Genomic DNA, 13,949 nt, shown 5'->3' on the forward strand with positions numbered 1-13,949 from the left:
AGGTGGGGGGGCCGTGCAGCAGATGGCTGGAGGCTCACCTCGGCATTACCCCGCGCTCGCTCGTAACGGCCCGCAAGCCAACTTTGATTTGAGAGCGAGAGGTCGCCCGCCATCTTTGATTTGGCCTTTAAAGCGACACAATCAGGTGTGATTGGCTTTAAGGAAAGGGCTTGATGATTGCCTTGTTTACAAGCCAGACAGAAATACAGTAGATGTTAATAACATATACTGTGCTACTGCTTCTCCACCCGTGCTTTAATGCGCCACAGCCGTTTGGAGGTTGTTGACAGGTGTGGCCAACAATCACTTCAGCATCGCATGTTTGATTGGCATCGGACCCCTTCAGTCAGAGTAGTGCATGTGACCTAGGGGGCACCCGAGCTGACGAATGACATTTCATTGATTGTAGCGCAGCAGCTATTGCACGTTTTTGAATTCAGAACCTCCATGAACATCCGGCTTTTACCCAAAGTGAGGGTTGTGATCGCTATCAGTTTATTCAATCGACAGCAAATGAATCAGAAAGTATTTTGATAATCATGCAATGCTTTTCTCCGTTTATGGAGTGGTCTCACCGACGTCACGATCTCCTTAGTTACGAGGTCGGTCGGCCATGTTGGAGTACATACAGAACCTACATGGCGGCGCGTAAACAAGGAAGTGCGGCGAAAATACAATACTTTGAATCACTGGATAGTGCATCAAAGGTTCGCTACCTGGCCAAATTGAAGGTTATTGGTAACTTGGATCCCTATACGATGAGTGCAGATGGTTTCAGTGCCGATCCTACTTATCTTCCATCGGTAAACTACGCCAACATCTACACGTATCTCGTGAACACCCCCAGTCCTTACACAAAAGACGAGCTGGAGTGCTACAAAGGGCTCGACGCTTATAATCAGTTTGTCAGTGGATGGGTCCGAGACGTCAAAGCAACGGTCGTCGACAATTCTCATCTCGTCATTGGAAGAGTAAATATATACAGATCTGGTCAGATATTTAGCAATATTCAATGTTTACTCAGTGCAAACAGACACGTGTGTTTGTTTACATTGTACATGCACGTCATTGTGTGCGTGTGTGTAGGAATTCACTTTCAACTAACTCCTAACTTCATCCCCCCCCCACACACATATATATATATACACACATATATATATGATCTGACGTTAAACTCATATCAAGCAATGCTGAGGCTGCATCTCTGTGTTTCGCCTGTTGTACACGCTCGACACGTCTCTGGTACCGACTGCTGTCACGGGCCGATGAAGCTTCGGTAACCTTCTCATGTAAAAGTTTAATTTATATTTCCTTTATTAAATACTGTTCACAAACGAATTTGTAAATAAAATCACTGACCACTTATAAAGTGATCCGCACATACTCTAGTGTACGCCAAATTCCATTCCTTTATATCTCGAGAGATGCGTGACAGCCATTTCTGGCGACGTCGCTTGGATAGCTCCTTCGTGTCATTTCCTTGATGTGTAATGACCGCTGGCAAACGAAAGAATGATTTCTTGTCTATCAGCTCTGCTGCCACAACCAAAGACAGCACAAAAGTTCACCACCGATAGGTTATGCGACTCAGCCGTGCATGCCAGTGGCTTTGTGTGTACTCCAACATGGCCGACAGCTAAACTGTGACGTCACACGAGACCACTCCATTATTGAATTGAATATTGGACTGGTGGTTTGACAAAACAAGGTGTTTAGGACGTCACCTTAGGCATTTACATAAAACTGGGAAATCTTACAAAACAGCTACATCAACAATAACAAACAGACCACAAAAGAAAAACCCGGGCGTGACAAGGAACATGACCATTGTAGCCTCAGAGGGTTCTATGATCATCTCTGGCCTGTTTAATAGACCGTTTGACTGGCAGAACAATCTGTAGTTTGAGTCTGTAGAAGATTTTATACACCGACCTATCTGGAAACCCTGACAGACACAACTCAGTCCTGCCAGGAAGAGCAGTTGACTCAATAACTCACCCACGCCAAAGGTTACACAATCACATCCACTGTTCATACGCAACCTTTTAGCCGGCAATGACATCCTCACCTTTGGCGAGACACAATTACCGCGCATCCTTTAAAATACCAGACAAGAAGGTTAACCGACTTCACCGCGACATAGAAGCGTTCGGCCCGACAGCGAACGGCCTTGTGGATAATAGGTGAGGCTGCTCATGTCACAGGCTAACAAGAACAGCCGTATTCCTGCGGTGTCGGGGGGGGGGGGGCATATACGCCCTTGAAAGCAGACAAGGCCGCCTCCTGTCGTAGCAGAGGAGGCGGAGGCCTTACCATGCCCGGGTTGGTGACGATCATGCCCTTGCACTCCTCCGCATATTTCTGCCACTCCAGCTCCTCCCACTGCAGCATGTCTGCTATCTCCTCCTCAGGGACCAGCGGCTTGCTGCTGCGCTGCAGGTAGAGCAGCACCTGATGCATGGACAGCACCTCCTTCCCTCCATCTGGGACACATTATTAACACAAAGACACACACGCAATAAATGCAGGTACGGGGAGCATGAAAAAAACAGGCAACTCATTGGGGGATTCACAGTTAATTGAAAAAAAATAAAAAAGGAAAAATGTGAGTCTTTAGTTTGTGTAATTAAACACGCCGTGACTTTATCCACGGAGGGAAAGTGTTTCACCGAGCTCCCGTGCAATGCACTCTTTCCTTGACCTGATGTCGGAGGAAATCTTTGTTTTGATACGGACATCTCAACCCCGCCTCACCTCAGCCAACTCTGAGCTAATATTTCACACTAAGAGAATGTCCCCGGTGCATCGCAATCCCGCGTTCAACAAAACGCACATGGGTAAACAGAGGAGCGGGTGCAAGGTCGGATTCCACACAACACGCGGAGGCACATCATGCCGCGTATAGAACAACATTTGAGAACTGTATTAGGAGACATAGGCGCACGGATTTACATGCATAGAAATACAGCGAGGCGCTGGCGATGCAACCAATCAAAGAGAGTCAGTTTAATAGACACTCATGCAAAATGTATTGACCTCCACTGACGAGTTCTTACCGTGGACAGACGCGCAGATGCATTAAGACAATAACAAACGCACACCCACACACTGTAACTGTCAAACAGACCATGGCCTCACTGCGTCTCCTCTCGCTCCCTTTACACAGATCGCATCAGAAGCATTGCGTCGGACAGTTATTATTTTGTTTTTTATAAAAGAGGCAGACGCGCGTTTGTGCCGGACTAAATTGCGAGAGGTGGGAGACAAATTGTTTTTTGATGGAAAGAAGGAAGGTGGCGAGGCTGTCATAACAAACAACGCTGCGCTATCGTAGTGCACCAGCACCATCGTGTGTATCCAAGATGAATACCACGCAGCCGCACAGCATCTCGGGCACTGAGGGAGAACACGGCACACGTAGACGCCAGCGTCTGCAGTAATGTTTGGAGGAGACATTACCGGAGACCCTTTCTCTCTTTTCTGTGGCTCGCTCGGTTGAACTCGAGAACCGCGTCACTGCTGACCACCAGAGGGAGACAAAAGGCAAAAGAAAGCAGAAGCAGGCCTCACCGGGTAGGAATCGGACAAACCGGGGCATGAAATGGAACCGCTGGCATCCAGAGGGCTCAAAGTCAGGACCTGGAGGAAAGAGCAGAGTGTTTTTGTTGTTTGGTTAGTATCAAGTGTGTCAAGTTATTGTTGAAATGATCACAGTTAAATTGCTTCTTGCATCACAATTAGAATTCATTGGAGAGAAAAAATATACGTCAACCAAAAAATGTCTCCATCTCAGGACTTCCCATAAAAACATGATACGCATCAGGAGTGAAGGTGTTAGTACAACATCTCTGCAACGTGCAAGCTGTTGTTTGAGCTCATTCCCTACCACTCATTTCACTTTTCACTATCGAAACAAATGTCATACTTGTGAACCCATGCATGAGCATGTGAGAGCTCAGTAGGACTCTGCCATGACTACACTACTTGGGGAATGGTGCGGTACCTGTCAGGTTCCAGTCATACAGCTCCAGAATGTCCTGGAACAAGTAGGAGGCAAACAGCTCCAGGCCTTGGACACAGTAGTTCTGGACAGAGGAGAGCGAGAGAGAGAGAGACGGCGTTATGTGAGCACACGGTACAAGCAGACTCCAAGAAAAAAAGACCAGCTTAATGCATATATGACTGAGAAGTAAATCCAGTTCTTTAACTTCATCACATAAGCCACTTTATAGATGTAATCAACCTCTGCAGGTTGAAAAAGAATCTCTTTTCCCTCTTCTACAAGGATTAGCCCCGTCGCTCACCCGGGCACCGAGGTGTGAGGGTTACGTGTGGCTCAGCCGTTTTCAGATAAAAACAAAAGCCGGTGAGAAGGAGCTGCGAGATAAAGTCGGGCTTTACTGACCTCCGGCGACATCTCCTCTATGAAGTGAATGGTGTAATCTATGTTGAAGCGGATCACACGGCACAATGGGATCTGTGATGATGAAAGGAGCAGAGGACGAGAGGGAGAAAGGACGGGCCGACTCATTACCACGGCGTTAGGCAGAGGTTACAGCTTTTCAGAGGAAACTCATTAAAAGGAAAGCTCTGCTGCGGAGCTCACCCAAAGACGGAGCACACAGCCATGTAAATAAATAGAGTGTGTACCCTCAACAAACTCAGCAACGTGTGTCAACGTGCACAAGAAATGTGGTCAATTTGAAAAACCTGAACGTGTACAAACACACACTCACTCCCATGCAACACACACACACACACACACAGCCTCTTGAAAATGAAGTAACTGAAATCTCACTAAATAGATAAGCCGGCTCCTCCGTGTTTAATCTCCCTAGTTACACCGTCTTTGTTGTCGGAGCGTGGGGGTCCATTTTAAGAGATTAACCTGCGAGCCGCCGCATCGGTTCTTGCCCATCCCGACCGCTAACTAGCAGGGGGCTAATACCGCCACGCTCCGAGGGTTTAAATCCCCACACTGCCACGAAGCGTTTACCCTCGCTTTTAACAAGGGCTGCTTAAATTATCCAGTTCAAATCATGCCTAATCCTCGGGGCTCTTTTTCAAGCTAGACGGATATTGACCGAGTAGTTCATTATTCAAACTTGCAGGGAAAAGAAAAGACACACGCAAGACAGCTGACAGACGCACGCACGCATGTACATGTAGACGCGGGGTTTGGTGGTCCCCCATCGATTTCTCCTTCCCTTTTAACACGTCCTCCTTCGAATAAAAGTCTGGCGCTCAGCTCAGGCGGCTACAGGGAGAGAGGGTCCCATTTCAAGTCCCGACCTCTCTAATGTTTGACCGTCACTGAGGGGCCTTCAAAGGCCAGAGAGAGGAGGAGCGCTTTGTCCGGGCAACAAAGAAGCCGCCCCCGGAGCCAAAAGCCGATTTGAAGTTGTTTTTTTGTTCCTTTTTTGAAGAGAGTGCAGTTAAAGGAGGAGAGGATTTTTATTTTCCCACTCTAACGATGGCTTAAACTATATGTGGCCCGCCTTACCAGGCCTGCAGGAGGAGGATGGGGGGTCACATGTGGCCGGTGCAGAGCTGACTGGGCAGTGTGGAGAGAGCTAATTAAACCATCATGGACCTGCTGCTGCAGAATCCACAATGGACGTGGGTGGAATACCAGCATGAGGATATAGAGTCTAAACTAATAAGACGAGAAAGATATTCATGGGAATATCTTCATGATATCATATACATATGATAAGTGCAGGAATGGGATCCAGTTACTCTTGGTTTTCATCTGCGCGGATCCGGTACCTCTCGTGGTATTTCAAAATGATAACTGAATCAGTTTAACAGAGTACAGTACATAGTTTTACTTTAACACAAGTGTGTATTTGAGTATGAAATGACTGAGGGTAAAGAGAAGAAGTTGTAAACAACCCTGTCAAACTTCTCATTCATTTTGTGGGATTTAACGCAACGCTTTCAAATAAAACAGTCAAGAAAACTCAGATTGACATCTGCCCCCCCAAACGCAATATCAAAGGAACTGCATATAAATAATAAGATGGCGTATTAACAATAACAGGACATAACAGGGAGGAGTGACGGCAGGCTTACGTTAGTGAGAGGCTTGTGGGAGAAAAGAGAGAAGCCTTCAAACAGGTACTCGTGGTCATCGTACTCGATCACCGTCGGCCTGTCGGTCTGAAACACACAGCAGCTTCGGTATGATGCAGTGGAAAACAAATATGTATGAAACGTAAAACAAAAACCCACAAATGCTCCGGAGAAATCAGGATTTCACGGCACAGATAACACACGTTGTATTGTATCGGATCAGCAGCTTTTCTCATTTCAGGATCTTGACTAAAGAGATGTACCAGGAAGTTGGTGGGAGGAGACACGGTGATCCTGTAGTGGAACAGTCTCCCTGCGTTGTTGTTCATTGGACGACACGGTTTCTCGGGCTGAGAGGAACACAAACTCATAAAGTGAGGCGTTAAACAGATTGTGTGCCTGATGACTGACATCCTAACTGACATGCTCTGAATGAATGCAGTCACATCTCCCATATACTGTGTGAGCCCATTGACAGTCAGTCAAGAGCGTAACAAGCACTTAGTCAACTAATCAACTAACAAGGGGACAGGCCCTGTTCATGTAGCGAGCACAAGTATACCATCTCTAACTGGGGATGTTAATGTACTCAACACAGGCTGGCTTCACCTCCTCCCTTTTCTCCTTCAATAGAAATAGTGAGCTAAAGGAGTGATATCACGCCGATGATGAATAAAGGAAATGTGTTCAGTAGAAGAAGCTTCTCTCTGGGAGGTTTTTTTTTGTTCCAGAACAGAGGAAAGCCAGAAAGTGAGTTTTGAAAACTAGAAATCTCAGCGCCTGGCTAAAATAATCGATGAGTCACTGGTTCAGATCAACTGCCCTGTGAGATTCTTACAGCAATGTACATGTAACATCATTGTTTGCCTCTTTGGGGATGATAAAATCTCCTGTATCGAGAAGGGTGATGTATGCGCGGCGCGTCGTACCTCCTCCCCCGGGTAGATGCTGTGGCGGATCCCCGTACGTCTGGCCTTGGCACTGCACTTACACAAGGGACCATCATTCATCTGGACGGACAGAAAATACCTAAATCAGACACAAGTGCTTCGCTTGCCGTGCGCGAGGCGAGGGCTGCAGAGCGTTCCACTTCTCACAACCTTTACTACTCTCCTCACCTCTACTTCTGAGTGCGGAGTTAATAGCGTCTGGGCAATGTGAAGCTAAACTCACGGCACAGAAAGATTCTATTGACCGGCGATTTTCTTTTTATGCGGCTCATTCATTCTTTACAAACGGGGTAAACAAACTCTTCGAACACTTTTCCAATCACGTACTCGGATATCAGACCTCAAACCGCCTCCTGGAGGAAGTGATTTCCAATATTTAGTCAAAATGGTTTCAAAAGCTCAGACAGAAGGACCGGTGTTCTCAATCAGGTGTTGCTGCAAATGCAGTAAGAGTGGAAAAATACATGAGAAAGTGTTGCATCGTGAGGTGAATCTGCAGCCGACTCGCTACACAGAGGAAGAAGAACGGTGTTAAAATATTGTTTTTACTGGCGTCATTTCTGTTAAAGACTTAAATCTGTGTTCCATTTAACTGAAGTGGTTTATATTAGCTAGTTGTTTATCATCTGGCGAGTTTATTAGACTTCATCTGAACAGCATGCACTGCTCAGATGTGGTGCAGAATGAGATACAGTAGCTGCTTCATGCAGCGGCAATATAAGATGTTACGAGGACATGTTTATTAGGATTTGCAGCTTTATTATCTACAGTTATCGGTTCATTTTGTGGGGGGAAAACAAGTATGAAAAGAGAAGATTTGAGCTGTCGTCAGGGGGCCAAATTGTTTTTGCTGAAGGAGTGGATCTGCCCCGAGGGGAGCCATTTGCCTGCCATTGCCCTAAATCATGATACCAAGGTTGTGATGGGAAACGATATGGCACAAATATACAGAAGAGCTTCAACGAGCTTCAGGGATTGTTTCGGATGGTCTCTGTTCTCCAACTTAAACACAGACTGCCTCTCAGAGGCTGTGGCGGGCTCAGTGGTAAAACTAGAGTGAAGATACCGGGGAAGAGGGCTAAATATTGTTCCAAAGGGAGAATACATTTAGGCGAGGGAAACACTGGAACGGCCGTATTCATACGCTTCATTATTGCTCATCTCATGCAGTTTAGAGCAAAGAACATGCAGGTTTTTTCGCGTGGTCTAAAGGAGAGTAGAACTCTGAGGATCCAATGAGACCACTTGTATTCACGTTAGTGCCCAAAGTAATCATTTGATTGTAGTGAAACAACTGGAGATGAATTTGGTTTTGTCACAAAAAACCGACCTGCCCCGGGTCGTTGTACCACAGCTCCTCGTGCAGGCGGTCGGGGTGAGCTTTCTTCCTCTTGATCTCAGCGATGACGTCAAAAACGTCAGAGTCGGAGCTGCTGGAGCAGGTGCTTCCTTCTCCGTCTGACTCACAGTCTGACTCGCTGCTGCTGTCGTCTGAAAGAGCAAAAAAAAAGAAAAAAGGTGTTTAATCACGGCAGCGTCAGAGAGCTGACAGCTGCAACACAATGCGGTGAGCCGGAGAGGGTTCAGCGGCTAAGCTCCCCGGCTCAGCTGTGCCCTCCGAAGGTATTGGACAACATTTAGTGTCGGTAAAGATATCTGTCCAATGTGAATAATTATCCACACAATGCTGGTGAAACAGCAAAAGGTTTCAGATCTGTTACCGTATTTGAATGTTCTCCGGGTTTCTTTATGGGGGAAAAAAGCTGAGCGTGATTTACCAATTCGTCGTTTAAATATTCTTCTTCGTGATGATTTCTAGCCAAATTCAGACTGAAAAGCGTTCATGGGATTAAAGGAGCACTACAGTTGCCAGCGCTGACATCTGGCGCTCGTGTTTTCTTTATTTCTCTCACTTTTTCCCCTCACTGAAACGAAACCTCGCAAACAAAACGAGGATTATAATTACCAGTCAGCTGTACAGTTTGTGCTTCTCAGCGGGTTTCTATTAGCTCGATTGTGAAGTCGGCGCCCGGAGCAACATGTTTGGCAAATTAGATCTCCCTGAGATTCATATTGTTGCAGCGCCGAAAGAGGCAACCAAGCAGGCAGCTGATAACATCATCGACACTGAACTTAATCTCTGCCTCAGCCGACCGCACTGCTGAGAAGACAGACTTTTTTTACGCATATCAATTACAAAAGATTGGCGACAGATGTGTTAACTGTTTGCACATTGTTATTCAGTCATTGCTCTTAAACGGAACAACTTACAAGCTTACAAAGGCAGCAAAAAACACGAGAAAGAGCAGGTACAGGTCGGCTTCAGGGACATTTTCAATCAACACAGATTATTTTACATTGTACCCAACTAGTTTTGCAGGACTGCACACCTGGATCCTCATCCAGCTTGGTCTTGGGCGGGTCCCACATGGGCCGGGCAGACTTGGCTCTCTGCTGTCTCCTCCCCAGCTCCTCCTCAAAGCGCTCGTACAGGCCCCGCAGTTTACTGGTGCCCACCACCGTGGAGTCTCCCTGAACACACGGAGTTAAATCAAACATTTAAATAGTTCACGAGCAGATAGAAGCCCCAATGGTGCCACACAGGAGGACACATGCGTTATAGTGCGCACCAATGGCTGCTCTGTGAAGCAAGCTATAATCATGTCACTGCTGGTGTTTTGCAATATTTCAGCAAAATTCAAGATAGAAACTTTCCATGGAAAATAACTGGACACAACAGGAATGAAATGTATTTACCATGAAACAAACAAACCTTTTACCAGATCATATCTTCTGATGGAATTTTAGAAATTAAGTTGAGTTGAACTTAAAAAAAAAAAAGGAGTTGACTCATTTAACATTGTATTGAACTTTATTAGAACAGAAATCATTCCCTATGACTCCCCCTATTCTCCCAAAAATCACCCTCATCATAAGCTCTTATAGAAGTATTAAACGGTACAATTTAAGTATTTCTAAGCGTGTTAATTAACAAAAAGTATGGCTTTTATATTGAAATTATTAAGAAGGAAAAATCCCCAAATTCCAGAGCTTAACTTCCCTTAGAATGTCACCGACACTTTGCAAAGCTAGTCATGGTGTACAGGATCAGAGAGGTTATGTGACAACCACTGACTAAAATCACTCTGAAGTATTCTCCATCGACCTCAGAGACCCGACCATCTAGAACCCAACCAAGTGCTGCTACTCACAACCAGGACACCAAACAAATGAATCTGCATTTAAATATATCAAGAGAGCGTTTGGGCATTCTGCCCTCTCTATGCTGCACTCTGCAGCTATAGTAACGCACACAGGTAGCGTCCTCACTGCCACAGCAGAAAAAGACTTTTACCTTCACTTTCATTGGACGACAGGTCGGGTCTCGGGCAGAATGTGTCAATAATAAATAAATAAACAGCTGATGACAGCATGAAGCAAGCACTGGTAAAGGTCAGAGAAAAGCATTTCAAAGGATAGATTGTGACGAGTCGTCTTTTAGGTGCTCGCTATGACCTGAAAGACTGAAGCTCTGCTCTTTAACACCAACGTTAAAGAGTAAATTGATGCTTCCTTTGCCAGTCAGATGGGTGAAACTCTATCAAACAGGTCTGTGCTCAGTGTTAATGAGATCTTTGATAAATGACGTGAATTAAAACAGGTCATTTCTGTTCAAAAGAGACATCTTTGTGGCTATGGTTAAAGTCTGAAACACTCACATAAGGGTATTACAACAAACAATTCATTCATTAAGACGTAAGTGCCAACAGTACCACTTGGTCCATGGGGTCATTGGAGTAGTTGTTCTCAGCATGAGTGCAGCGGATCCAGGCAGGTTTCAGCTGCTCTTCTTCCTCCTTCTCATCATCCCCCTTCTCCTTCTCTTTCTCCTTCTCCCGGTCCCGCTCCCTCTCTCGCTCTCTCTCAGCGAAGGACTCCTCGGACTCTCTGCTCCTGATGGAGGAGTAGCTGCGCTCTCTGCTGCCCAGGCCGGAGTAGCTCTCCGACCGTCTGTCCTTCTCCTCTTCCCAGCGACCACGCTTCCTGTCTCTGCTCGCGGACGGACTGCGAAGCACGGACCAGAAAAATACAAAATAGATTAAAGAACGAGGTTATGAACACTGGTTATCATGTGACCAAAGGACCAAGAGAAGGTTGCATGGTGACACCTGAGGCAGCTCCAAATGCTAAATGAAAAATGTGAGCTACAAAGTTCAAAAGAGAAGCCGCAGGGCTCAACAAGGAACTTTTTTAAGTTGTCGCCACGCTGAAGAACAGGCTTGTTTTGCTGAGACAGGTGAATTCTCCCTCTAACAGATGAAGACACTGTGGTGCATGTTTTTCCAGGCCAAGAACTGGTTGACTATTTCTCCTGGCAGAGCTTACTGTTGATCATTCAGCCTTTGAAAACACATGTAGTGCCTCTGGAGGAGCTTTGTGAGAGAGTTTCGGGTGCTCTGACGCCCTAATTACCATAATTAGTATAACTCTGGCGGGTTCTTCCTTGGCCCTGCTACACCCTTCCACTAAGTTCCGTGAAAATCAGGTCGTTTTTACGGTAATCCCGCTGACAAACAAACAAACCAAAAACATGAGCTACTTGGCCGAGGCAATGAATAATGAAGTACAATGAGTCCTAATATACCAGCAAGTAGTCTGTTCAGTATATTATATGGTGTGAAGAGCAGAACGTTAAAAGTGCACGTCCTTCAGTATCGCATCTGATGCTGAATTTTGTTTTTAGGACCCAAAAATAATATAAATTCTATACTTACTGAACTTAACCGTAACGAGAACCAGAGGCAAAACGTGTCGCAATAATCTGAAACAGTTTTAGAGTTCTTGTGAGACAAATACTGGACTGCATGTGTACCTGCGAGGCCTCTTTCTGTGCCTGTCGGGCGACTGGGATCTCCGACTTTCTCTGGGGCGATACCGCTCCCTGTGAAGAAACACGCACGGTGGTAAGAAATGAATCATTTCACAGATAGATCCCAGTTCGGAGAGTTACTGCCATGTTCGTACCTGCTACGATCCCGGCTCCTGTGTCTGGGCGAGGACCGGCCTCGGTCGTACTCGGACCTGTACCGCCCCCCTTCCGGCCTGCCGCGCTTGTCCGGACTCCTCCCGCGGTCCTTCCTCTCTCCGGGAAATTCCATTTTATGCCTATCGGGGTTACCGTAGCCATAGCCCTTCTGCCTGTGGTCATCGGGGCGGTACCCTCTCTCCGGAGACCTCCTGGTGTCCGTGGGCTTCTCGTACTTGTATTGCCCCCCGTGCCTGAAGCTGTGGTCTGGTTTGAACGAGCCGGCGCTCTGAGCGTAGCCAGGGCTGAAGGTGGGAGGAGGGAAAGGAGGGTGAGGAGGACGGGGGTAGTTCATGGAGTATGGAGAGTGGTAGCTCATAGACTGTGAAGCTATGGGGGGTGGCATGGACGTGTGTGGTATTGGTGGTGGGGGCACAGGAGGCATCATGTAAGGGTGGTAGGCATTCTGAGCGGACACCTGGGGCCCTGACGTGGGACCCCCTGTGGAGCTGGGGAGGGGAGGAGGGGGAAAGTTAGGCGGGGGTTCGAGGAAGCCCTGCCGGACGGGGGGCTTGGGGAACGGCGGGCGCACCGGGCACTGGTTGAGAGAACTGGGAGTCGGGGACGGCGCCGGCGGAGGGTAGTGCATGAAGTCAGAGCGTGGAGGCATGTAGCCGCTGTTTCCATGGTAGCTGGAACTGGGAGGAGCCTGAGGATCGTAGTGGTACTGGGGAACAGGAGACTGGGGAGGTGGCGGCCTCAGGTTGGAGGGTCGGTAGTTCTGAGGGGAGCCGTGCTGGCCTGGAGGGACTCCTCCTCTAGAGCTGCCCCGGTCCTGATGGAAAGACATGACTGTGGACAAAAATAATCAAGTTACACGACATGAAACACACCTGAACCTGAAAGTAAACAACGTTTTATTCGACTCTCCTTGGTTGATGTTTGGGAAACACCGCAAATGTGACTTACTATATGTATTTTTGTACATTAGTATTTTGTTCTCATGTCTTTCTTGAAGATATATTGATCTCAATGATACCTAAAACAAAACTAACTCACTAAGTGACAGTATTAATCGTTCGTTATTCGTTTACGTGTAACGTTAGCTACCCGTTATACCGGTTTATCATAAGCAAGCAGAACACCGTTAAACGGGCTTGCACTGATGCAGCCGTTTAGCATCATTAGCTAGCTACTGTTAGCCACAACATATGTTATTTTCCATCAAACGCATAGAGTAACTGACTAAATGTTAGTGTTAGAAGAGGAAGTAGTCACCCTGGGTGAATATTAACGTTAGTACTAACGTTACGTTTGAGCTAAGAGCAGCAGATAGGTTACACTGGCTACCCGGTGCTAACATGCTAGCAAGCCTGCTAGCATACAATGACAGCGTACAAGTTGAACAAATTAACGTACCTTTAAAAAATAAAAGGAGGAGCGCTAGCGAATCAGGCGTATCATTCCGTCTTCACTACTGCTTCAATAATCTAAAATTGCGTAAATTGTCTTAAACAGCGCAACGTAGTTACATGAAGCTTTTAGCAATTCGACGCGTTATCTGTTGGGTACCACGCTTTCGGAGGGGCCGTGTTTCCTATCGGAGAGATTAGAGAGAGGAACAAGGATGGACCAATCACATTCAGCGATCCGGTCGTTGGCCAATGAGATACCTGTAGTTTCTTACCGGGCTGGAGAGGCGGGAGCACCCGCAGAGCGCACAAACAACCCGCTGTATCATGTTATATTACTGTAATCTGGATGGTTATTATTATTTAGACATACTGATGTTTTCATAAAGTGTTACTGCGTGACATGCATTTGCTTTTTTCTTCCTCAAATGTGTTTATTGTGTCAAAAGTCTACAGGTAAACATTAGCTTTAATTTATTTGCATGT

The 13,949-nt window shown here is 46.5% G+C and overlaps 1 protein-coding gene across 2 annotated transcripts in view; it reads right to left on the reverse strand.

Moving 5' to 3' along the window:
* The window catches only part of drosha (drosha ribonuclease III), a 75,567-nt gene extending 61,953 nt beyond the window's left edge, over positions 1-13,614 (reverse strand). Inside the window, exons 1-13 of one of the 2 annotated variants that reach the window (XM_079291582.1) lie at positions 13,471-13,614; positions 12,051-12,903; positions 11,899-11,967; positions 10,799-11,090; positions 9,416-9,557; positions 8,356-8,516; positions 7,005-7,085; positions 6,339-6,425; positions 6,076-6,162; positions 4,406-4,477; positions 4,004-4,085; positions 3,571-3,639; positions 2,314-2,483 (exon numbers count right to left, since the gene is read on the reverse strand). In XM_079291582.1, coding sequence (XP_079147708.1) covers positions 2,314-2,483; positions 3,571-3,639; positions 4,004-4,085; positions 4,406-4,477; positions 6,076-6,162; positions 6,339-6,425; positions 7,005-7,085; positions 8,356-8,516; positions 9,416-9,557; positions 10,799-11,090; positions 11,899-11,967; positions 12,051-12,901 — 2,163 coding nt within the window. In that variant the 5' untranslated portion in view covers positions 12,902-12,903; positions 13,471-13,614. Of the gene's footprint in view, positions 1-2,313; positions 2,484-3,570; positions 3,640-4,003; positions 4,086-4,405; positions 4,478-6,075; positions 6,163-6,338; positions 6,426-7,004; positions 7,086-8,355; positions 8,517-9,394; positions 9,558-10,798; positions 11,091-11,898; positions 11,968-12,050; positions 12,904-13,470 lie in introns of both variants that reach the window. The other variant, XM_079291581.1, reaches the window with a different exon arrangement.
* Positions 13,615-13,949: the final 335 nt, after the last annotated feature.

Source organism: Melanostigma gelatinosum, assembly GCF_949748355.1.
Source record: "Melanostigma gelatinosum genome assembly, chromosome: 20".
Lineage (NCBI taxonomy): Eukaryota > Metazoa > Chordata > Actinopteri > Perciformes > Zoarcidae > Melanostigma > Melanostigma gelatinosum.